The sequence below is a fragment of the Ovis canadensis genome, chromosome X (genome assembly GCF_042477335.2).
Source record: "Ovis canadensis isolate MfBH-ARS-UI-01 breed Bighorn chromosome X, ARS-UI_OviCan_v2, whole genome shotgun sequence".
NCBI lineage: Eukaryota > Metazoa > Chordata > Mammalia > Artiodactyla > Bovidae > Ovis > Ovis canadensis.
Window position 1 is genome coordinate 66,529,899 of NC_091727.1, and position 23,852 is coordinate 66,553,750.

The window sequence follows — 23,852 nt, forward strand, 5'->3', positions numbered from 1 at the left end:
AGGCAGGAGGCTCAACTCCAGAACTTTAGAACACTAGAGAACTCCTGACTCCATGGAACATTGATAGACAAGAGCCCATCCCAAAGTCTCCATATATACATTGAAACCAAGCTCCACACAATAGCCAACAAGTTCCAGTGCAACACACAGCACATTAATTCTCCAGAAAAATGGGAACAGAATCCTGAACATTAAAAGGTGGGCTGCCCAAAGCCATACCAAACCCATAGATATCACAAAACTCACTACTGGACACTTCATTGCACTCCAGAGAGAAGAGATCCAGCTCCACCCACCAGAACACAGACAGAAGTTCCCCCAACCAGGAAATCTTGACAAGTCAATGGTCCACCCCGCCTCCAACCCACTACAGGGAGCAGACTCCACAGTTAAGAGGAACCACAGTCTTCCAGCTTGCAGAAAGGGCACTCCAAACACAGTAAAGTAAACAAAATGAAAAGGCAGAGAAATACTCAGCAGGTGAACAAATATGATAAAACCCTACCAATCCAAACAAAAGAGGAAGAGATAGGGAGTCTACCTGAAAAAAGAATTCAGAATAATGATAGTAAAGATGATCTAAAATCCTGAAAACAAAATGTAATTACAGATAAACAGACTAGAGACAAGGACTGAGAAGATGCAAGAAATGTTTAACAAGGACCTAGAAGAAATAAAGAAGAGTCAATAAATAAAGAACAGTGCAACAACTGCAATTAGAAACACTCTGGAGGGAACCAATAGTAGAATAACTGAGGCAGAAGAGAGGATAAGTGAGGTGGAAGATAGAATGGTGGAAATAAATGAAGCAGAGAGGAAAAACAAACAAATAATTAAAAGAAATAAGGACAACCCCAGAGACCTCTGGGACAATGTTAAAGGCCCCAATCTTCAAATCATAGGTGTCCCAGAAAAAGAAGACAAAAAGAAAGGGACTGAGAGAATACTTGAGGAGATAATAGTTGAAAACTTCCCTAATATGGGGAAGGAAATAGTCACCCAAGTCCAAGAAACCTAGAGAATCCAAACAGGATCAACCCAAGGTGAAACACCTCAAGACAAATATTAATCAAAATAACAAAAATTAAACACAAAGACCAAATATTAAAAGCAGCAAGGGAAAAGCAACTAACAACACACAAGGTGATCCCCATAAGAATAACAGCTGATCTTTCAATACAAACTCTTCAGACCAGAAGGGAATGGCAGGGCATACTTAAAGTAATGGAAAAGAAAAACCTACACCCAAAATTGCTCTACCCAGCAAGGATCTCATTCAGATTCTAAGGAGAAATCAAAAGCTTTACAGACAAGCAAAAGCTGAGAGAATTCAGCACCACCAAACCAGCTCTTCAACAAATACTAAAGGATCTTCTCTAGACAAGAAACACAGAAAAGGCTTACAAAAACGAACCCAAACAACAAAGTAAATGGGAATGAGATCATATTTATCAATAATTACCTTAAATGTAAATGGGTTAAATGCTCCAACCAAAAGACAAAGACTGGCCAAATGGATACAAAAAGACCCCTATATACGCTGTCTACAAGAGCCCCACCTCAAACCTAGGGACACATACACTGAAAGTGAGGGGCTGGAAAAAGATATTTCATGCAAATGGAGACTAAAAGAAAGCAGGAGTAGCAATACTCATATCAGATAAAATAGACGTTGAAATAAAGACCATGATAAGAGACAAAGAAGGACACTACATAATGATCAAGGGATCAATTCAAGAAGAAAATATAACAATTATAAATATATATGTACCCAATATAAGAGCACTCAAGGCAAATGCTAACAAGTATGATAGGGGAAATCAGCAGTAACACAATAATAGTGGGGGATTTTTATATCCCATTCACTCCTATGGATAGATCAACCAAACAGAAAACTAGCAAGGAAACATAAGCTTTAAATGATACAATGGACCAGTTAGACCTAATTGATACATACATACATACATACATATATATATATATATATATATATATATATAGAGAGAGAGAGAGAGAGAGAGAGAGGACTTCATTGCCCCCCCCCCCAAAAAAAAATGGATTTCACCTTTTTTCTCAAGAGCAAACGGAACATTCTCCAGGATAGATCACATCCTGGGCCACAAATATAGCCTTGACAAATTTTAAAAAACTGAAATTATTTCAAGCATCTTTTCTGATCACAATGTGGTAAGATTAGATATCAACTACAGGGAAAAACTATAAAAACATACACATATGGAGGATAAACAACATGCTTCTGAATAACTAACAGAGCATGGAAGAAATCAAAAAGGAAATAAAAATATGCATAAAACAAATGAAAATGAAAACACAACAACCCTAAACCTATGGGGTTCAGTAAAAGCAGTGCTAACAGGGTGATTCATAGCAATACAAGCCTACCTCGAGAAACAAGAGAAACATCAAATAAACAACCTAAGTTTACACCTAAAGCAAACAGAAAAAGAAGAACAGAAAAACCTCAAAGTTAGTAGAAGGAAAAAAATAGTAGAAATCAGAGCAGAAATGAATGAAAAAGAAATGAAGGGGACTACAGCAGAGATCAACAAAACTAAAAGCTGGTTCTTTGAGAAGATAAAGAAAATAGAAAAACCATTAGCCTGACTCATCAAGAAAAACAGGGAGAAGAATCAAATGAATAAAATTAGGAATGAAAATGGATAAATTACAACAGACAACACAGAAGTACAAAATATCATAAGAGACTACTATGAGCAATTATATGCCAATGAAATGCACAACTTGGAAGAAATGGAGAAATTCTTAGAAAAGTATAACCTTCCAAAACTGAACCTGGAAGAAATAGAAAATCTTAACAGAAACATCACAAGCATGGAAATTGAAACGGTAATCAAAAATCTTCCAAGAAACAAAAGCCCAGGACAAGCTGGCTTCACAGGTGAATTCTACCAAAAATTTAGAGAAGAGCTAACACCTATCCTACTCAAACTCTTCCAGAAAATTGCAGAGAAAGGTAAACTCCCAAACTCATCCTATGAGGCCACCACCACCCTAATACCAAAACCAAACAAAGATGCCACCAAAAAAGAAAACCACAGGCCAATATTACTGATGAACATAGATGCAAAAATCCTCAATAAAATTCTAGCAAACAGAATCCAACAAACATATTAAAAAGAACATACATCGTGACCAAGTGGGCTTTATCCCAGTGTTGCAAGGATCCTTCAATATTTGCAAATCAGTCAATGTGATACACCACACTGACAAATTGAAAGATAAAAACCATATGATTATCTCAATAGATGTAGAGAAAGCCTCTGACAGACTTGAATACCCATTTATAAAAACTCTCCAGAAAGCAGGCATAGAAGGAACATACCTCAACATAATAAAAGCCATATATGATAAACCCACAGGAAACATTATCCTCAATGGTGAAAAATTGAAAGCATTTCCTCTAAAATCAGGAACAAGACAAGGATGCATACTCTCACCACTACTATTCAATGTAGTTTTGGAAGTCCTAGCCACAACAATCACAGAAGAAAAGGAAATAAAAGGAATCCAGATTGGAAAAGAAGAATAAAAACTCTGTTTGCAGATGACAAGATCATGGCATCTGGTCTCATCACTTTATGACAAGTAGATGGGGAAAGAATGGAAACAGTGACTGACTTTATTTTCTTAGGCTCCAAACTCACTGTAGATGGTGACTGCAGCCATGAAATTAAAAATACTTGCTCCTTGGATGAAAAGCTATGGCAAACCTAGACAGCATATTAAAATGTAGAGACATTACTTTGCTGACAAAGGTACATACAGTCTAAACTATGGTTTTTCTGGTAGTCATGTATGGATGTGAGAGCTGGACCATAGAGAAAGTTGAGTGCTGAAGATTTGATGCTTTTGAACTGTGATATTGAAGAAGACTCTTGAGAGTCCCTTGCTCTGCAAGGAGATCAAACCAGTCAATCCTAAATGAAATCAACCCTGAATATTCATTGGAAGGACTGATGCTGAAGCTGAATCTCCAATTCTTTGGCCACATCATAGGAAGGCCGACTCATCAGAAAAGACCCTGAAGCTAGGAAGATTGAAGGCAGGAGGAGAAGGGGACAACAGAGGATGAGATGGTTGGATGGCATCACCAACTCAAAGGATATTAGTTTGAGCAAGCTCTGAGAGATGGTGAAGGACAGGGAAGCCTGGCATGCTGCAGTACATGGGGTCTAAAAGAATCAGAGATGACCGAGTGACTGGACGATAACAACAACATCATATCAGTAGAATAAAACATAAAACCCACATCATCCTAATAGATACAGGAAAGCATTTAATAAATTCTAACACTCCTGTGACTGTGTGGATCACAACAAACTATGGAAAATTCTTAAAGAGATACAAATACCAGATCACCTTACCTGTCTTCTGATAAATCTGTAGGCAGTTTAACAAGCAATAGCTAGAACCAGACACAGAACAACTGACTGGTTCAAAATTGAAAAAGGAGTGTGACAAGGCTGTATGTTGTCATCATGTTTACTTAGCTTATGTGCAGAGTGCATCATAAGCTAATGAAATGAAGAGTGTGGATAAATCACAAGCTGGAATCAAGACTGCTTCTAAAATATCAACAACCTCAGATTTGAAGATGATATCAGTCTAATGGCAGTAAGTGAAGAGGAACTAAAAGAGCCTCTTGATCGGGGTGAAACAGGAGAGTGAAAAAGCTGGCTTGAAACTAAACATTAAAAAAAAACCTAAGATCATGACATCTGGTCCCATCTCTTCATGTCAAATAGAAGGGGAAAAAGTAGAAGCAGTGACAGATTTTATTTTCTTGGGCTCCAAAATCATTGTGGATGGTGACTGTAGCCATGAAATTAAAAGAGGTCTGTTCCTTGGAAAGAAAACTATGACAAACCTAGACAGTGTATTAAAAAGCAGAGACATCACTTTGACCACAAAGGTCCATATATCCGAAGCTATGGTTTTTCCTGAAGTCATATATGGATGTGAGAGTTGGACCCATAAAGAAGGCTGAGGGCCAAGGAATTGATGCTTTTGAATTGTGATGCTGGAGAAGACTCTTGAGAGTCCCTTGGCCTGCAAGAAGATCAAACCAGTCAATTCTAAAGAAAATAAATTCTGAATACTCAATGGAAGGACTGTTGCTTAAGCTGAAGCTCCAATAATTTGGCCACCTGATGCAAAGAGCTGGCTCATCGAAAAAGACCCTGATGCTAGGAAAGATTGAAGGTAAAAGGAGAAGGTGGCAGCAGAGGATGAGGTGATTAGATGGCATCACCAACGCAATACACATGAATTTGAGCAAACTCCAGGTGATAGTGGAGACCAGAGGAGCCTGGCATTCTATAGTTTATGGGGTTGCAAGGAGTCAAGCATGACTTAGTGATTGAAAAGCAACCCTCCCCTTCATGATAAAAACATTCAACAAACTGGAAACAAACGGGTTCTTCCTAAATCTCATAAAGGGCATCTACAAAAAACCCACTGCTGACATTATAATGAACGGTTGGTAACTGAATGTTTTCCCTCCTAAGATAGAAGAAGACAAAGATGTTTAATCTTGCTACTTCTATTCAACATCGTACTGGAGGCTCTAGCCAGGGCTATTGAACAAGAAAGAAAATAGAAGTCATTGAGAGTGTAAAGTCATTTGCAGATGACATGGTCTTGTACATAGGGAATTCACTAAAAATCAATTAAAACTAATAAGTGAGATCATTAAAGCTGCTTGATATAAGATCAATATACAAAAATCAATTGCATTTCTAAACAGTAGCAGTCAACAATCTGAAAATGAAATTAAGAAAATAACTCCATTTAAAACAGCATTAAAATAATAAAATACTTAGGAATAAATTTAACAAAAGAACTGTAAAATCTATACTCTGAAATCTATAAAACATGTTGAAAGAAATTAAAGACCTAAATAAATAGAAATCCTATTTTAATGGATCAGAAGGTGTAATACTGTTAAAATTTCAATACTCTCAAAATTGATCTATAGGCTGAATACAATCTTTATCAAAATCCTACAGAGTTCTTTACAAAAATTGATAAGCCTATTCTAACCTTCATGTGGAAATTCAAGAGACCCATGATAGCTAACACAATCTTAAAAAAGAAGATCAAATTTGGAGAACTCACAATTCCTAATTTCAAAATTTATTATAAAGCTATAATTATTAAAAATGTGTTGGGAGACACTGCTTTGGGAGCAAGTGTTCTCCTTACTTGCTGCAAATCCTTCCTTCTCTGGAAAAAAAAAAAAAGACTGTAATACATGCATAGGCTAGGTATGTAGATCAGTGAAGTAGAATTGGGAGTTCAGAAATAAGCCATTACATTTGCCAATTTTTAACCAGGGTGTCAAGAAAAGCAAATGCAGGAAAGGTAGTCTTTTCAAAAATAGTGCTGAAACAACTGGATAGTCACATTCAAAAGAGTGAAGTTGGACCCCCCTACTTCACTCCATACACAAAAAATAAGTCCAGATGGGTTACTACACAGAAAAGAATTAACACAGCAGGCCAGAAGTGCTATTCTTGCAAGGCCTGATTACAAGATTGACCTTTGGTTGGTATTGGGAAAGCTGGATTTTGGGAGGGTTCCCGTCATTCTCAGAATTCAGTAACAGTGGCTTATTGGGCCTAAACTGTTTGTGAAAACACTAGAGTTTATATTGAACACTTTCTTTCTGGGAGTCTAGAGTTTCGGTACATGCCAGACAGAGGCTGTTTATGTGACCAGCCTTCAACAAAAAGCCCTGGGTGCTGAGTCTTAAGTGAGCTTCCCTGGTTGGCAATATTTCATACATGTTGTCACAACTGACTGAACTGGGAATTGCATCCTGCCTGTGTGACTCCACTGAGAGAGTACTGTGGAAACTGGTGCCTATTTCCCCTGGACTTTGTCTAATGCACCTTTTCTCTTTGCTAATTTTGCTTTGTATCCTTTTGCTGTAATCACAACTTTCCGTATGACTATACACATAGTCATGTGAATCCTCTTAGTGAATCACTGAATTGGGGGGGGGTGGTCTTTTGGGCGCCCATAAACATAATCACAGACCTAACTGTAAAAGCTAAAATGATAAAACTAAAAAATAGGAATAAATCTTTGTGACTTTGGGCTAGGCAAAGCCTTATTAGATAGGAAACTAAAAGTAAAATTAGATAAGTTGGGCTTCAGTTCAGTTCAGTTCAGTCAGTCATATCTGACTCTTTGTGACCCCATGAATCACAGCATGCCAGGCCTCCCTGTCCATCATCAACTCCCAGAGTTCACTCAGACTCACGTGCATCAAGTCAGTGATGCCATCCAGCCATCTCATCCTCTGTCATCCCCTTCTCCTCCTGCCCCCAATCCCTCCCAGCATCAGAGTCTTTTCCAATGAGTCAACTCTTCGCATGAGGTGGCCAAAGTACTGGAGTTTCAGCTTTAGCATCATTCCTTCCAAAGAAATCCCAGGGCTGATCTTCAGAATGGACTGGTTGGATCTCCTTGCAGTCCAAGGGACTCTCAAGAGTCTTCTCCAACACCACAGTTCAAAAGCATCAATTCTTTGGTGCTCAGCTTTCTTCACAATCCAGCTCTCACATCCATACATGACCACTGGAAAAACCATAGCCTTGACTAGACAGACCTTTGTTGGCAAAGTAACATCTTTGCTTTTGAATATACTATCTAGGTGGGTCATAACTTTTCTTCCAAGGAGTAAGCGTCTTTTAATTTTATGGCTGCAGTCACCATCTGCAGTGATTTTGGAGCCCCCCAAAATAAAGTCTGACACTGTTTCCACTGTTTCCCCATCTATTTCCCATGAAGTGATGGGACCAGATGCCATAATCTTAGTTTTCTGAATGTTGAGCTTTAAGCCAACTTTTTCACTCTCTTCTTTCACTTTTATCAAGAGGCTCTTTAGTTCTTCTTCACTTTCTGCCATAAGGGTGGTGTCATCTGGCTTAACCAAAACTAAAAACTTCAAATGACACTATCAAGAAAGTAAATCCAGTGGTTGATATTGTTCAGAGGAAAAAAAAAGTAAGTGAAAAGAAAATCCATAGAATGGGAGAAACTATTTGCCAATCACATATCTGAAAAGGGATTTGTATCCAGAATACATAAAGAACCTTTAGGGACCTATATCCAGGTGGTGCTTATCCAGGAGACATAAGAGATGTGGGTTCAATCCCTGGGTTGGGAAGGTCCACTGGAGGAGGAAATGGCAACCCACTCCAACATTCTTGCCTGGAGAATCCCCTTGGACAGAAGAGTCTGGCAGGCTACAGTCCATAGGATTGCAAAGAGTTGGAAACGACTGTAGTGACTTAGCACACACACATATCTAGAATATATAAAGAATCTTTACAACTCAACAATAAAAAGACAACCCAATTAACAAATGGGCAAAGGATCTGAATGGACATTTCTCCAAAAGAAGGTAAACAGTCAATTGGCACATGATTAATGATAAATAATAATTAATAATTATGATGATTAATATCATAAGCCATTAGGGAAATGCGAAATCAAAACCACAATGAGATACCACTTCATACCCACTAAAATGGCTAGAATTAAAAATATGGTCAATAGTAAGGAAAAGACCCTGATGCTGGGAAAGACCCTGATGCAGGAAGAGAAAGGGATGACAGAGGATGAGATGGTTGGATGGCATCACTGACTCAATGGACATGAGTTTGAGCAAGTTCTGGGACTTGGTGATGGACAGGGAAGCCTGGCGTGCTGCTATCCACAGGATCACAAACAGCTGGACACAACTGAGCAACTGAACAACAACCAAGGATTGGTAAGGATATGAAGAAACTGGAACCCTCAGACATTGCTGGTGGGAATGTAAAATGGTACTGTCCCCTTTGGAAAACAATGCGGTAGTTCCTCATAATGCTAAACAGTCACCAAATGACCCAGTACTTCCTCTTGTAGATGTATATCCAAGAGGAAAAAAAACATATGCTCAAATAAAAACTTGTACATGAAGGTTCATAGCAGCATTATTCATTAACAGTAAAAAAGCAGAAATAACCCAGATGTTTGTCACCTGGTGAATGGATAACCAAAATGTGCTACATATCAATACAATAAGGTATTGTTTAGCAATATAAAGGAATGAAGTGTTGATACATGCCACAACATAATGAACTTTGAAAAACTTAGATAAGTAAAGGATAAAATACATTGGGGAAAATGGCTCTTTGCTAGCTTAGATTCAGAAATAAACATAAAATGAAAAGAATATAATATAAATATTTCCCGAGAACAGAGCTTCTTACATATTATTTTGGGTCAAATGCCCATATCACCATTGCTATGTAAAAGAGAAAAGCATCATAAGGCATTTCTATTGGCACAGTGATGTACCAAGAAGATGAACTCCATTTGATTTATCTTCAATGTCCTCATCTCTACCATCAAGATCCTAGGCTCTTAAGTGGAGTCAAACATTAAGGTTATTCAGATTATTTCCCAAAACCAAATATCAATAGTTCTGAGATTTTAGATTAACTTCTCCTCTATGCATCTGTCTTTCTTTATTAATGTGAATATGACAAAGTTGGCCAAGTCATACTATGCTAATTCAGTTCAGTTCAGTTTAGTTCAGTTGCTCAGTTGTGTCCCACTCTCTACAACCCCATGGATTGCAGCACGCCAGGCTTCCTGTCCATCACCAACTCCCAGAGTTTACTCAAAGTCATGTCCATTGAGTCGGTGGTGCCATCCAACCATCTCATCCTCTGTCATCCCCTTCTCCTCCTGCCTTCAATCTTTCCCAGCATCAGGGTCTTTTCAAATGAGTCAGTTCTTCGTATCAGGTGGCCAAAGTATTGGAGTTTCAGCTTCAGCATCAGAGCTTCCAATGAATATTCAGGACTGATTTCCTTTAGGATTGGCTATACTAATTGAGGTCAAGAGAAATACTAATACCGTTTCCAATAGTTTTCCATATTTTATTTGGTTGCTATCTGGCCTTAATCTCTTCAGTCTAGGAATTGAAATCATACACCATTATGGATCATTGATTTAAACCAAGGAAACTAAATCAAAGGTCAGTTTTCCTAAACTGTAAGCTTCATGAGGGCAAGGACTACATCTGTTTTGTGCTTCCCTGATGGCTCATGTGGTAAAGAATCTGCCTGCAATGAAAGATAGCTGGGTTCAATCCCTGGGTCAGGAAGATCTCCTGGAGAAGGGAATGGCAACTCATTCCAGAAATTCTGGAGAATTTCATGGAGAGAGGAGCCTGGCAGGCTACAGGCCATGGGGCCACAAAGGGTCAGACATGACTGAGCAACTAACACTTTCAACATTAATATTTCCAGTGCCTGGCACAAAATTGATACTCAGTTAATACTTACAAATAAATTAACAATCAGAAGAACAAGTCACCCAGTGGTTTTCAAACTTAAAAGTACATCTGAATCACCTGGAAAACTTATTAAAACACAGACTGCCAGGCCTCACTCCAGCCTTTCTGATTTAGTAGGCCTAGGATAGGAACCAATATTTTACATCTCTAACAAGTTCCCAGTGGATACCAATGTTTTCTGGGACAGTGCCTGGCACATAGCAGGCATGTAATTTTAACTATATTAGTTGAAAGAATAAGTGACTAAACAGATTTTAACAAGTACTTATTAAATTGAATTTTGTTTTCTGAAATGGAAAAAAAGGTTGGAGTTGAACCTGCTCCCCTGCCTTTTTGGAAAAGAAATGGAAAGATTTCGCCCTACATGAAGCTGATTTATAAATATAAGTACATGAAGTCGATTTATAAGTACACATATATGAAGTTGATTTATAAGTAAAAATTTAACTTTTTGACTCATTTTGCTTTTCTTTTCAGTCAATCTGTATATGTCATACTTTATATAACAGCATATTCAAAGCATTTATGAATGGTATATAATAAAAGTATCAGCAATTACAAGAAAAGACGGTGACATCAAATCCTTACCCAGGGGATGGCCACCATTGGGCTATGAAAAAAATTTGAGAAAATAAACTTTTAAAAGGGAAAAGGCAAGGTAGCCATTATGTGTTTTTAAAAGTTTTTAGTAGAGTAAAATTACAGACTATTCAAGTAACTAACCAGCATGCTATCATTAAAAAAGTGGATGAAATAGCTTAACTCAGGAAGTCATGGTAAAGGGTTAAATAAATAAAACTATTTTTAAATGTATTTTTTCCATAATCAGAAAAGAGGACATTGTTGAGCAGAGACAAAGGCTTAGAACAGTACAAAATATCAGATAGGCAGGTGAGAGTGGAAATCAATATTTAGAAATAAGGTAATGAAAATTCAAAGCTCTCAGTCTTCTAAATTATAGTCCTAATGATTTTGGTTTTCTTGAAGTCCTATAGACAGTGAATGTATAACATTGAATTAAATGATATAGTTTTGTGGGTAGGTCAAGTCCTTAACATCATATTAGTCTAGCTGGGAACATGGACTTCGAGTTCTAAATATATAATGAGCTTGTAAGTAATACTGTATGACTATAAACAACTATGAAGTATTTAGCCAATCACTCTCAACCAAAACAAGGACTGTTTACCAAGAACATCAGTTTTAACTCAGTATGAAATGTAGTTCTTTAACCTTTCAGATAGGAAAATGTTCAGATTATCCAAATTGTCTAGAAAAAAACCCTGTAAACACTTTTCTATCAAAAGACCCTTTCTTATTCCATCCTGTTCTTTCACTTGCATAATATAAACGTGAAAGGGTATCTGATAAGTATATCTAAATTAAGTTTACTTCAAATTAAACTTCAAGCTTTCGGTCTCTATTTTTCTAAATAGTTTCTGACTCCTAAAGCAAGCAAGCAAACAAACAAACATATAAACAAGCAAAATTTCCATTTTGCCTATCCTTTTTGGATGTGCTCCAGTATCATAAGATAGTGTACATTTATTTTGAAGGCAGGAGGGGTAGTTTTAAGCTTTTCATTAAAAGACTTTGAAATCACATGATTTTCTAAAGTTTTAAGAGAAACTATGAAAGTTTGTGTTATTTTTTTTAATAACACACTAACTCATCTATTCTCATCTCCAGGGGCAAAAATGAGTAAGAGGCTACAGTCTGATATTTGGTGACTCTCACCAACACCCAGATTGATTTACATGTTTTTTCCTCTATGTGTCCACAATGCGTTTCATATAGCTCTATCATGACAATGACAAAAATCTGAAAATAGATTTTAAAAAAGCCCTCACCTAGTCTGGTTCTTAAAAGTAAGAAATTTAAGTCTAAAATTACATGTTAATTAATTAATTAATTCCAAAATTACATTTAACCTTAACAAGAGGAATTCAAGGTTTTAATTTCTTGCTATCAGGAACAAATTACTTTCATCTTAAAATTAGCAAAAGAGTTTGGTCCAGAAAAATGAAAGCTTAATTGCTAGAAAGGAGAATCAAACAAGCTACTGTGTGGCTTATCTTATTTTTAAAAAGTCATGAGCTCATGCATGTTTTGTAGAGCTAAAGGCAGGTTAATTTATATTAAAGGATCCCTACTTGTTTCACCTGACTTTCAGTTGAGATAGACAGTCTACGAAAGTCCACCTGAAAAATAAATGGCTCAAATTAAACTTAGGATACGAAGCAAAATACATGATCTTACAAAATCTGATTCCAAAATAATGTTCTTAAACATGAAAATATCCCAGTTCATTTCCCAAGTAGTATCTTACCTGCTTTATCTCACTTTTTAACTGCATGATCCCAGTTCGTTCTGTTTTGGTTGCTCCAACAGCTCCAACCTCACGGATTGAAATAGCAGGGCTGATATTTGAATCAGTAGGACGAACTATATAGCATGACAGATTAAAGAGAAAGAGGGAGGATAATCAGGTTCAAACTTTTTCTCCACCACTTTTAAAAGACTCAGATGTATGACCTCCTTTTATGTTAATAATAATGAAAAACTCAACAGCTATAACGTTTCTATTCAAAGTGTGGTCCAGAGACCTGCAGCATTGCCATCACCTAGAAGCTTGCTACAATTTTAGGCCCAACTGTAGACCTATTGAATCAAAGTCTGCAGTTTAGCAAGATACCCAGGTAATTCTTATGAACAGTAAGGCTTGAGGAATACTGCTTTATAACTTTCTCTTACCATTCTAAGCTATCCATCCATCTGATATTATATATTTATTTATTCTAACTCTGAAAGTTAAGCATGGGAGATGACTCTTTTCATTTGCTCTGATGTTTTAGGTTCAGTTCAGTTCAGTTCAGTTCAGTCGCTCAGTCGTGTCCGACTCCTTGCGATCCCATGAATTGCAGCACGCCAGGTCTCCCTGTCCATCACCAACTCCCAGAGTTCACCCAAACCCACGTTCATTCAGTCAGCGATGCCATCCAGCCATCTCATCCTCTGTTGTCCCCTTCTCCTCCTGCCCCCAATCCCTCCCAGCATCAGAGTCTTTTCCAATGAGTCAACTCTTCGCATGAGGTGGCCAAAGTACTGGAGTTTCAGCTTTAGCATCATTCTTTCCAAAGAACACCCAGGGCTGATCTCCTTCAGAATGGCCTGGGTGGATCTCCTTGCAGTCCAAGGGACTCTCAAGAGTCTTCTCCAACACCACATTTCAAACGCATCAATTCTTCGGGGCTCGGCTTTCTTCACAGTCCAACTCTCACATCCATACATGACTACTGGAAAAACTATAGCCTTGGCTAGACGGACCTTTGTTGGGAAAGTAATGTCTCTGCTTTTGAATATGCTATCTAGGTTGGTCATAACTTTCCTTCCAAGGAGTAAGTGTCTTAATTTCATGGCTGCAGTCACCATCTGCAGTGCTTTTGGAGCCCCCCAAAATAAAGTCTGATACTGTTTCCACTGTTTCCCCATCTATTTCCCATGAAGTGATGGGACCAGACTTGATATCAAATACCACCGCCAAACCACCAAGTACAGGTATAAGGTTAATTTGTGATAGAACCCAAATGTATTTGAATTTAAAGGTGAAAGGATACATCCAATGTATTATAGCAGCTACACACACATACACATCACCATAAATGCTACTGAATTATTGTCAATTGGAATACAAGAAAGTTTTAGATGATATAGATTGCTATTTGTGCTAGAGACTTAATGTAAAGGAATATATAAGACAGTCCAAAACAAAATATGATAGTAATGTACTTAATTTAAGGGGGAAAAAAAGACACACAGTGGTTTCCAAATCTTGTTCCAGAAGAGAGCTTTGGTTTAAACTCTTCCATATATAGGGGTTCTATTTATTTGGAGGAACAGTTTCTCTGATAAAAGAACAGCATTTTAAAATCAATGAAATATTTAAAATAAGTACTGCAAAATAGAAATGCAGTTATTCAACCTTACCACTTCGTTCCACTCCAAACTCCTTGCCACTGAGTATGTGATGCAAGAGGTTCTTCATGGCTGAAGGACTGAGATTCATCAGGCCATCTGTGGCTTCCTCAGCTAGTCAGCAGAAATGTTAGGACAGAGGTATTTCTAATTGGCCTGCCATTCCCACCCCACTTTTTCTGTTACACAATACATCCTTGAGCCTATCTTATATCCAATAGTTTGTTGAGCTTCAATTTCTTTTTCAGTAAAAGCGAGATTAAAAATACCTCCACCATTGGGTTGTTGTAAGGATTAAATGAGATAATGTATAAAAGTAGTGTCTGGCATATGGTAGGTACAGAATAATCACTAGCTTTATTTCTCTAAATGGTTATTTAAATATATATTATATCATGTAATTTAGGTTGGATTCAAATCAATAAATTTAGCTACTTGCTAACAGTGCAATTAAAAGTCTTTTGGGGAAATTTAATTGAAACAATGTTTAACATTGAGTTTTACAACTATGGTTTTATTTTTGTATGCAATCCCTATCTCTATTATTCTGTCATTCTTGTTGAAATCAAACAAATATGAAAGTCATGCCATGGGGTCCCCCCATAATTCTGTGCTACAGCTTCCAAAGGCCCCATTTATTTTTCTAAAACTACCACCTTGCCAAATATACCTTTAGCTAATATCAAAAGGTTTTGTCAGATAAATATTAACAGAAATATTGCCTTCCTTTATTTGATCCTGATGGTAACTAGACACAATACTGACACTATAATCAAACTGATGTGGTGACTCAATCTGACAGCCAGAGGTGGCATGCCTGAATCAGAATCAAACCCAGTCTGTCATACTTAGTTTGATGTATGCAGAAGACCCAGGTTCAACCACTGGGTTGGGAAGATCCCCTGGAGAAGGAAATGGCAGCCTACTCCAATATTCTTGCCTGGAGAATTCCATGGACAGAGGAGCCTGGTGAGCTGTAGTCCATGGGGTTGCCAAGAGTTGGACATGACTGAGCAGCTAACACTTTCACTTTTCACATGCCCTGGATCATTCTAGGAGTTAGTAGGAAGGTAATTTGGAGTGCAGAGCTACAAAAAAGATGGAATTTTGAAATTGAAAAGTGATATATAAACTTGTTATAGCAATCCCTTGACTTGCATAGAGACAAACATGGGAACAATACTGCTATATTCAGGATCAGAGCTACTGATAGAAATCTTTTAGCTTCCTTTCTCTCCTGGTTCAAAACTTAATAGACCTCTAATAAAAGTGAATTCTGCTTCAGTTACTTAATTGAATACCTGAGCATCGAAGGGAGTGGGCCAGTTCTGTTGCCATAACTTGTATGATCAGACCAATTCGAAGTCGAAACATTTCAGCAAAGAGGCCAGGCTGAGTTCGCATGTACATGGCTAGATATACCATTATTTCCTGTGCATGGAATGAATACAGACAAAAATTATACCATGGATCTCACAAGGCCTATTTTGAGGTCTTCAGAAATTGCCAGATCAACTGAAAACAAATTTTTAAATATCAGTCATCAGATTAGGCTTTATAATTCTGCTCACCTGTGTAAGAATTGAAATGCTCATATCCCCTTCACTGGCTTCATCTATCAGTTGAGTGAGTACTTCATAGGGCAGAGGTCTAAGGAAGAAGACAGTGAATAAAGACAAAATTCTGCAACTACTTAACCTAAATATATTGAGAAAATGAAAAAGCTCCTCCTAAGTCCAAGTCAGTGTCTCAACATCTCATCATTACTGGTATCATTTTGTTTCTTTCAGTTTTCAAAGTTTACTGCCTCCCCAAAGCACTCTGGCCTGTATGAACTCAGCAGAGCTCTGCTCCCTCCTCTCTAAGCCTGGATTGCCTTTCTCCCTCACAATTGTACTTAAAACTCACCCCATGATGTCCATCCAGACCAGGTTTTCATGGTTAATTCTTAACATTTGATAAGTAACTATTATGGCTGGAAAGTAACAAACTAAATTTAAGCTGTGCCTTTTGGAAGCCATTTTATTGCTTTACAATAATACTTTATAGTCTTATACTAATTTTTATAGATCCATCAGATTACATATATATATATATATATATATATATATGCACACATGCTCCCTCCCACATTTCTGACTCTCCTGTTGATACTAAGCACTCTGGGGGCATGGGGGATGTCATCTTCTTTTGGATTACCCACAGTAGTCACAGAATTGATCTAATTTGTAATAAAAGGTTCTGCTTGGCAGGAGTAAGGTGTTATGGACTGAATTGTGTTCCAAGTTCCTATGTTGAAATCCTAACTCCTAGGACCTCAGAGTGTAACCTTGTTTGGAGATGGGGTCTATAAAGTGACTCTATAAAGAGGTAAGCTAAAGTGAGGTCATTGAGTGGGCCCTAATCTACTATGACTGGTGTCTTTTATAAGTGAGAAATTTGGACAGAGAGAAGAAATGTGAAGAGACATAAGGAAAAAATAGCCATCTATAAGCATAGGAGAGAGGTCTGAAATGAAATCTATAGAATAGCTCATTTTGTGTGTTTGTGTGGGGTAATTCCAGTTGCCTTGTTTGTTGATTTTTTGAAGGAAAGTTTGGGGAAAGTCAATAGGTAAAAACAAACAAAAAACCTCCAAAAGAGCAAAATACATTTGAGTACTACTCCCTGTGAGTTTTCTCTTTCATTTACTCATGTCCTATCACTGCTTCCTGGTGGCTTAGATGGTAAAGAATCTGCTTGCAATGTGGGAGATGTGGGTTCGATCCCTGGGTTGGGAAGATCCCTTGGAGAAGGAAATGGCAACCCACTCCAGTATTCTTGCCTGGAGAGTCCCATGGGCAGAGGAGTCTGGCGGGCTCCAGTTCATGGAGTCACAAAGAGTTGGATACAACTAAACACAGCAAAGAAATATCACTACAAACATTCTCACATCGAGAGTCCCTGATAGAAGGTCACACACATAGGACATTATCATCCATTTGTAGATTAGGACAACAGAATTGTGGCCAGTCCTCACAGCTCCTTAAAATTTCAGAGAAGCTTGATCAAACCCAAACAAAACCATACTAACGCAGAGATGGTCTTCTCTCGAGGTTCTGGAGGGAGTCCCACTGTCAAATGTTTCTGATGGGAGAGAAGGTCTGTGCAGGCCTACAAATAAACAGCGTAACAGTATTACCCTTCACAGAATACCTCAGATTTCCATGAAAATTCCTCTTTACAGTCTAGAAACCTTTGCTCCTCCCTTAATTTAATGACACATCAGTCTTTTTCTTAGGAAATGCCATGAACATCAGAAAAGAGAGATTTCTATGAAGGTATTTTTATTTCCTAAGAGGTAGGATCTTTTAGTCTAGTGTAAATTCCTTCTTAAGATCTATGATTTTTTATAGATTTTAACACCTCTATATGTCTACAGTTTATATGCTTTGGTATTAAATATTTGACACTCATAAAAGAAAGGTTAACTGATATCAGAAATTTTATGTGGGAAAAACAACAGTTTAAATGATTAGATGCTGTGGTGATTTCCTTAAAAAACTTCAGAAACAATTTTTTTAAAAAGCACCTCCATTTAGATTTGATATAAATTTAAGAATTGATAGTACCTCATCGAGTGCTTCTACCTTCTTCCTTAAGATTCCGGAGATGTATCTGATCAGGCCCCAGTGACGAATTTCTCCAACTTTGCCATATAGCTCAGTAAGCAGCTCTCTGACTGTCATGCTCCCTTCATCATACAATCCAGTGTCCCAGTCAGGTCCTCTGAAATGTTAAAGGGAGGTGTATATTAATTATAAATAAAGCTACAGGCAACAATCTTTCATTTGTGTTATAATGAGTGTACCTGTGTTTGATAGGTCTCTCTCATTAGGAAATGAAAGTTATTTACTGTGAATTCTTATTAAAAAAACTATTTTAATAGTCAGTACTGAAAGCCAAATATCTAGATAAGAATAAGTCTTAGTTTCAGTTGTGTTTTGACAAAATGCATTCTTTTACCCTCTCAATGGGCTTCAAGGTAGCTGAAATTAAAGTCAAAGGTTTAATTTAACTATTGCAAGTTCAGAAAGTATGGTGCACTTAGGGAAGTAATGAAGAAGAAAAAATTTGCTTAGTTTTAAAAGATATACATCATATACATTATTGCTGTAAAAATTTATATAATGTAAGTCAACTGTAAAATACCATAAATGATATATAAAGTGTTATAAAATTGGGAATTTAATATATGATAAAAGGTAGATTATTTATTAAATGATGTTAAGACAAGTAGCCACTGGGGAAAAAGTTGAATCCATGCTTCGCACTGTACACCAAAATTCCAAATGTATTAAATTTAAATGTTAAAGTACTAAAAGAGATAGGGGAGAACTACTTTATTATTTTAGAAGCAAGAGGACTTTTAAACTGTGTACTTCATACCAGAAACCATAAAAGAAAGGTTGATACATTTATATATCACACATAAATATATATTTATATAAATACCAAAAACTTATTGCAAAAACCACTATAAGAAAAGTCATAGAACAAATTACAAACTGAGAAAAATATTTCCAATTCATAGGCCAGTTCTCTAATATATAAAGAATTCCACTAAAAAACTACTAGAACTCATCGATGAATTCAGTAAAGTTGCAGGATACAAAATTAATATACATAAATCTACTGCATTTCTACAAACTGACAATAAAGTATCAGAAAGAGAAATTAAGATCAATCTCATTTAAAATCATATCAAAAGAATAAAATAAAAATAAATCTAAGTAAGGAGATAAAAGACCTGTACTTGGAAAACTATAAGACACTGATGAAAGAAATTGAAGGTGACAAAAACGAATGAAAAGATATACTGTGTTCATGGATTGAAAGAATTAATATTGCTAATGTCACCATACTACCCAAGGCAATCTATAGATTCAATGCAATCCTTATCAAAATATCAATGGCATTTTTCACAGAACTAGGACAAATAATCCTAAAATTTGTATGGAAATACTAAAGACACTGAATGGCCAAAATAATTTTAAAAAGAAAAAGCTGGAGGAATCATGCTCCCTGTCTTTGAACTATACCATAAAGCTATACTCTTCAAAGAAGTATGGTACTGGCACAAAAGCAGACACACAGACCAATGGAACAGAGTAGAGACCTCAGAAATAAATTCACACTTATAATAATCAATAAATGTTCAACAAAGGAGATAAGAATATACAATGGGAAAATACAGTCTCTTTAAACAAATGGTGTTGGGAAAACTGGACAGCTACTAATACATGCAAGAGAATCAAATTGTATTACTTTCCTATACCATATACAAAAGTAAATTCAAAATGGATTAAAGACTTAAATGTAAGACATGAAACCATAAAAATTCTAGAAGAAAACATAGGCAGTATGCTCTTTTGACACTGGTTTTAGCAATTTTTTTAAATTTTACTTTATTTTACTTTACAATACTGTATTGGTTTTGCCATACATCAACATGAATCTGCCATGGGTATACATGAGTTCCCAATCCTGAACCCCCTTTTTATTAGAGAATAGTTGCTTTTCAATGTTGTGTTAGTTTTTGCTGTACAGCAAAGTGAATCAGCTATATGTGTATGTGTATATATATATATATATATATATATATATATATATATATATATATATATATATACAGACTTCCCTGGTGGCTCAGATGATAAAGCGTCTGTCTACAATGCGGGAGACCTGGTTCGATCCCTAGGTTGGGAAGATCCCCTGGAGAACGAAATAGCAATCTACTCCAGGACTATTGCCTGGAAAATCCCATGGACAGAGGAGCCTGGTAGGCTACAGTCCATGGGGTCACAAAGAGTTGGACACGACTGAGTGACTTCACTCCACTTCACTTCATATATATATATATATATATATATATATATATATATATATATATATATATATATATATCCTGTCTTGGATTTCCTTCCCATTTAGGTCACCACAGAGCACTGAGTAGAGTTTCCTGAGCTATACATTAGGTTCTCAATAGTTATATCTTTTATACACAGTAGTGTATATATATCAACCCCAATCTCCCAATTCATCCCACCATCCCTTCCCCTGTTGCCATCTCCTATTCAAGTGTGGATAAATAAGCAAATAAGACTACCTCAAAGGAAAAGTTTTGCACAGAGACAGAAACTGTCAAGAAAAAGTCTGTCTACTAAATAGAAGATTATTGTAAATGATATACACACGTCTCCTGTGTCTCCTGCATTGGCAAGTGGATTCTTTACCACTGAGCCACCTAGGAAGACCCACTTCAGTAGTATTCTTGTCTAAAATGTATAACCTAAATTTAATTATGAAGAAACATCAGATCAACCAAACTTTAGGGATATTCGGCAAAAAAAAATTGTCTGTATCCTTTAAAAATGTTAACAACAGCCATATCATCTTTTCTTTCTTCTCTGCTTCCACCACCATATCAACTCCTCTCTTATAAGGACCCTTACGATTATATCAGGCCCACCTTGATCAACCAGGATAATCTCCCCCAACTCAAGATTCTTTTTGAAAAAATTTATTTTAACTGGAAGGATAATTGTTAGTCTTCTGACCTCTGGGACTAAGATAATAAATCTACATTGTTTTAAATTTTAAAAAGTCAATAACATTAAAGATAGACGTAGGAACTGTTCCACATTAAAGGAGACAGGTGACATATGAGAACTAAATGAAATTCATCATTTAGATTTTCTTTTGCTATAAAGACATTATTGGGACAGCCAACAAGTCTTAGATATTTGTTGGACAACCAACAAAGCTGTACATTAGATAGTGGTATTATCTTAACATTAATTTTCTGATTTTGGCAATTGTACTGTGCTTATTAAGTGAATCCCTAGTCTTTAGGAAATACTCACTGAAGTATTAATATTTGGGGATAGAGAGGGATCATGTTTGCACTTACTGTGAATGGTTCAGGAAAAATATGTGTGTGGTGGTGACAGTGATGAGATGATGATGAAGAAGACAGGGAAGGATGAAAGGAGGGAGGGAGAGAGAGAGAAAGACAGAGATAGAGAAATATTAAAGCTCAGTGTGAACATTTGAGGGATCTGAGTGATGGATATCCAGAAATTCTTTTTTTGTATTATCTTTACAAGTTTTCTAAGTTTGTAATGGTCAGAATGAAAATAAATAATATGAAAATAAGTGTTGTGATATCTCACAATCAGGGAAGATTCTTTTTATTCCTAGAGATCAGAGAAAGTTTCATGGAGGTGACAGATAATTCAGGCCTTGATATATGGCTAGAATTCCAACAAGGAGAGATGGGATGTGGTAAAGAAGAGTAGGCCAGACAGAGGAAAAAACATGAACCAAGGTCTGAAAGTAGGCATGTACAGGCTTTGGATATGATAAGCAATGGGCTGTTTTGGTGGGAGAATTCACATTCTGATGGGGGAGCAATGGTAGATAAAGGTTGAAAGTTATAGTATAGAGGATATAGGTTTGATCACTGATTCCCAACTATAGTTGTGATCATGTAGGGAGAGGCAGGGGGTGAGAAAGACTTGAAGATGATGACACAATTTCACATCTGGGTGACTGAAGCAACGATAATACCATGAAAAGCCAGACAGCAGTATATTTCTGGTAAAGACAGTGAATTTGACTTTAGACATGTTGAGTAAGAAGATATATAAAACTAAATTCCAAGTAGATCAAGAACTTAAATTTTTAAAAATTCTTGGAAGGAGATTCTCCCCATGTATGACAAGACATCCAGAAACCAAAAAAGAAAATACTGATGTAGATTTGACTATATAAAATGAAATTTTTGCACAGAGAAAGGCATATGAACAAAGTTAAAAAGCAAATTATTTGGACAATATATCTGCAACAAGTATAGCAAAGAAAATACTAATATATGCTATCAATAAGAAAAATATAAATAACGCAATAGAAAGCAAAGTTTATGAACAGACAATTCACAGAAGGAATACTAGTTAATAGCCATAGGAGACCCCATCTCCCAGTTTCTACTCAAATTCACAAAGGGATATTGGGCAGAATTCCAAGTGTATTAAAAGCCACACAGTACATCATACACAATCTACTCAAAAGGTTTGATATCACCTAGTTTTAGGGAGATTACAAGTTTCAATCAGATATTATGGTAAAGTTAGTATATACCAGATTAGATGAAGAAAATTCATGTGTTGGCAGCAGAAAAGTTGACAGTCAACCATGGATCATCTGACCTGACAGGAAAGCAGGAGTTTTTCAAGTCTTTGTTTGCCCAGCCCAACTACCCTGCTGAATCATCAGTTTTCATTCAAGCTACAGTCATTCTGTCCTTACCCCTTATCTCTTTTCATTTTCTCTATCTTTTCATTACTCTGCATTTAGTATTGTGCCTGGCACATAAGTACTCAGCTGATACTTTGTGAACAGAGTGCCTTACCTTAAAGGAAAAAGAAAGGAACAAAGTATCAAAGTAATAATTCTCACGTGTTTTTCTGGTAGTAGCATATAACAAGTTTTAACAGTTGGTACATGGATAGCTTGTATGAAAGGGGTAGTCCCTCACAGCATCAGACTGTCAGGAGGCTTATGTAAGGCATAAGTTCTACCATCCACAACAGGAGGAGGGAAAGGAAACTCCCAGGAAAGAGAGGAGGGGGTTACATGTCTAGGTATATACCTTAGTAGCACCACGAGGAGTTGCTAGGTTAGAAAGCTCTGAATGCAGCAGTGGTTTGGGATACTCATGGCCCAGGGTTTATCTCTTGTTAGCAGATGCAGGATGAATTTTGAGGAGGATGCAAAGCAGATAGGCCCTAAATGGTTTAAAATATGTTTGGGCTATTTTTAATAAAATTGGGTATGTAAAAATTCAACTTTGGTGCTGATGGGCTTTTTAGCTTCCTTGTTTACTCATTAAACACTATAATCTGATGGAAACAGCATAGGCACTGGAGTCAGACAGATCAAGGGCACTTCATTATCAACTAGAGAGGCTGAAAGTCCCAGATCCTTACCTAGCCTTCTCTGACACTCTCTGCCAGTGGGGAAGGTGGAGCAGAAGTTGGAGCTTCCCATTCAGCCTTTGTTGACAGGAGTAGCACCACAGATTTTTCTCTGGGGCTTGGGTGGATTAAAGTGGTATTGTCTCAAAGATGTCTGTCTTGCTAGGGTGCCTTTTCTCTGGTCCTTTGTCTGGGAAAAATGGGTTTTCCTTAGGGTTTTTGTTGTCTGTGATCACTGGTTGTCCTTTTTAGGCTGATGGCTTCTTCAGCACCCAATGAGGAACCAAAGAAAACCCGGGGATGTTACTACCCTGTCACTCTTCAATCTTGAGGTCCTTAGCCAATGTGCCTTCTTCTCTCTACCTTTCAACATCTTGTTACATTTGTTTTATAAATAATGTCCTCCTGTACTTAGCAGGAGGAACAGAGAGAAATGCATTTACTCTATTTTGTCTAGA

At 36.9% G+C, this 23,852-nt stretch overlaps 1 protein-coding gene across 6 annotated transcripts in view; it reads right to left on the reverse strand.

Moving 5' to 3' along the window:
• The window catches only part of PHKA1 (phosphorylase kinase regulatory subunit alpha 1), a 171,525-nt gene that overhangs the window by 15,139 nt on the left and 132,534 nt on the right, over nt 1-23,852 (reverse strand). For 2 of the 6 annotated variants that reach the window (XM_070291835.1, XM_070291832.1), the window contains 7 exons: nt 17,989-18,145; nt 17,451-17,530; nt 15,949-16,027; nt 15,679-15,808; nt 14,390-14,491; nt 12,732-12,847; nt 12,565-12,603 (listed from right to left, as the gene is read on the reverse strand). In XM_070291835.1, the coding sequence (XP_070147936.1) occupies nt 12,565-12,603; nt 12,732-12,847; nt 14,390-14,491; nt 15,679-15,808; nt 15,949-16,027; nt 17,451-17,530; nt 17,989-18,145 (703 nt within the window). Of the gene's footprint in view, nt 1-12,555; nt 12,604-12,731; nt 12,848-14,389; nt 14,492-15,678; nt 15,809-15,948; nt 16,028-17,450; nt 17,531-17,988; nt 18,146-23,852 lie in introns of all 6 variants that reach the window. The other 4 variants (XM_070291834.1, XM_070291831.1, XM_070291836.1 and 1 more) reach the window with 2 other exon arrangements.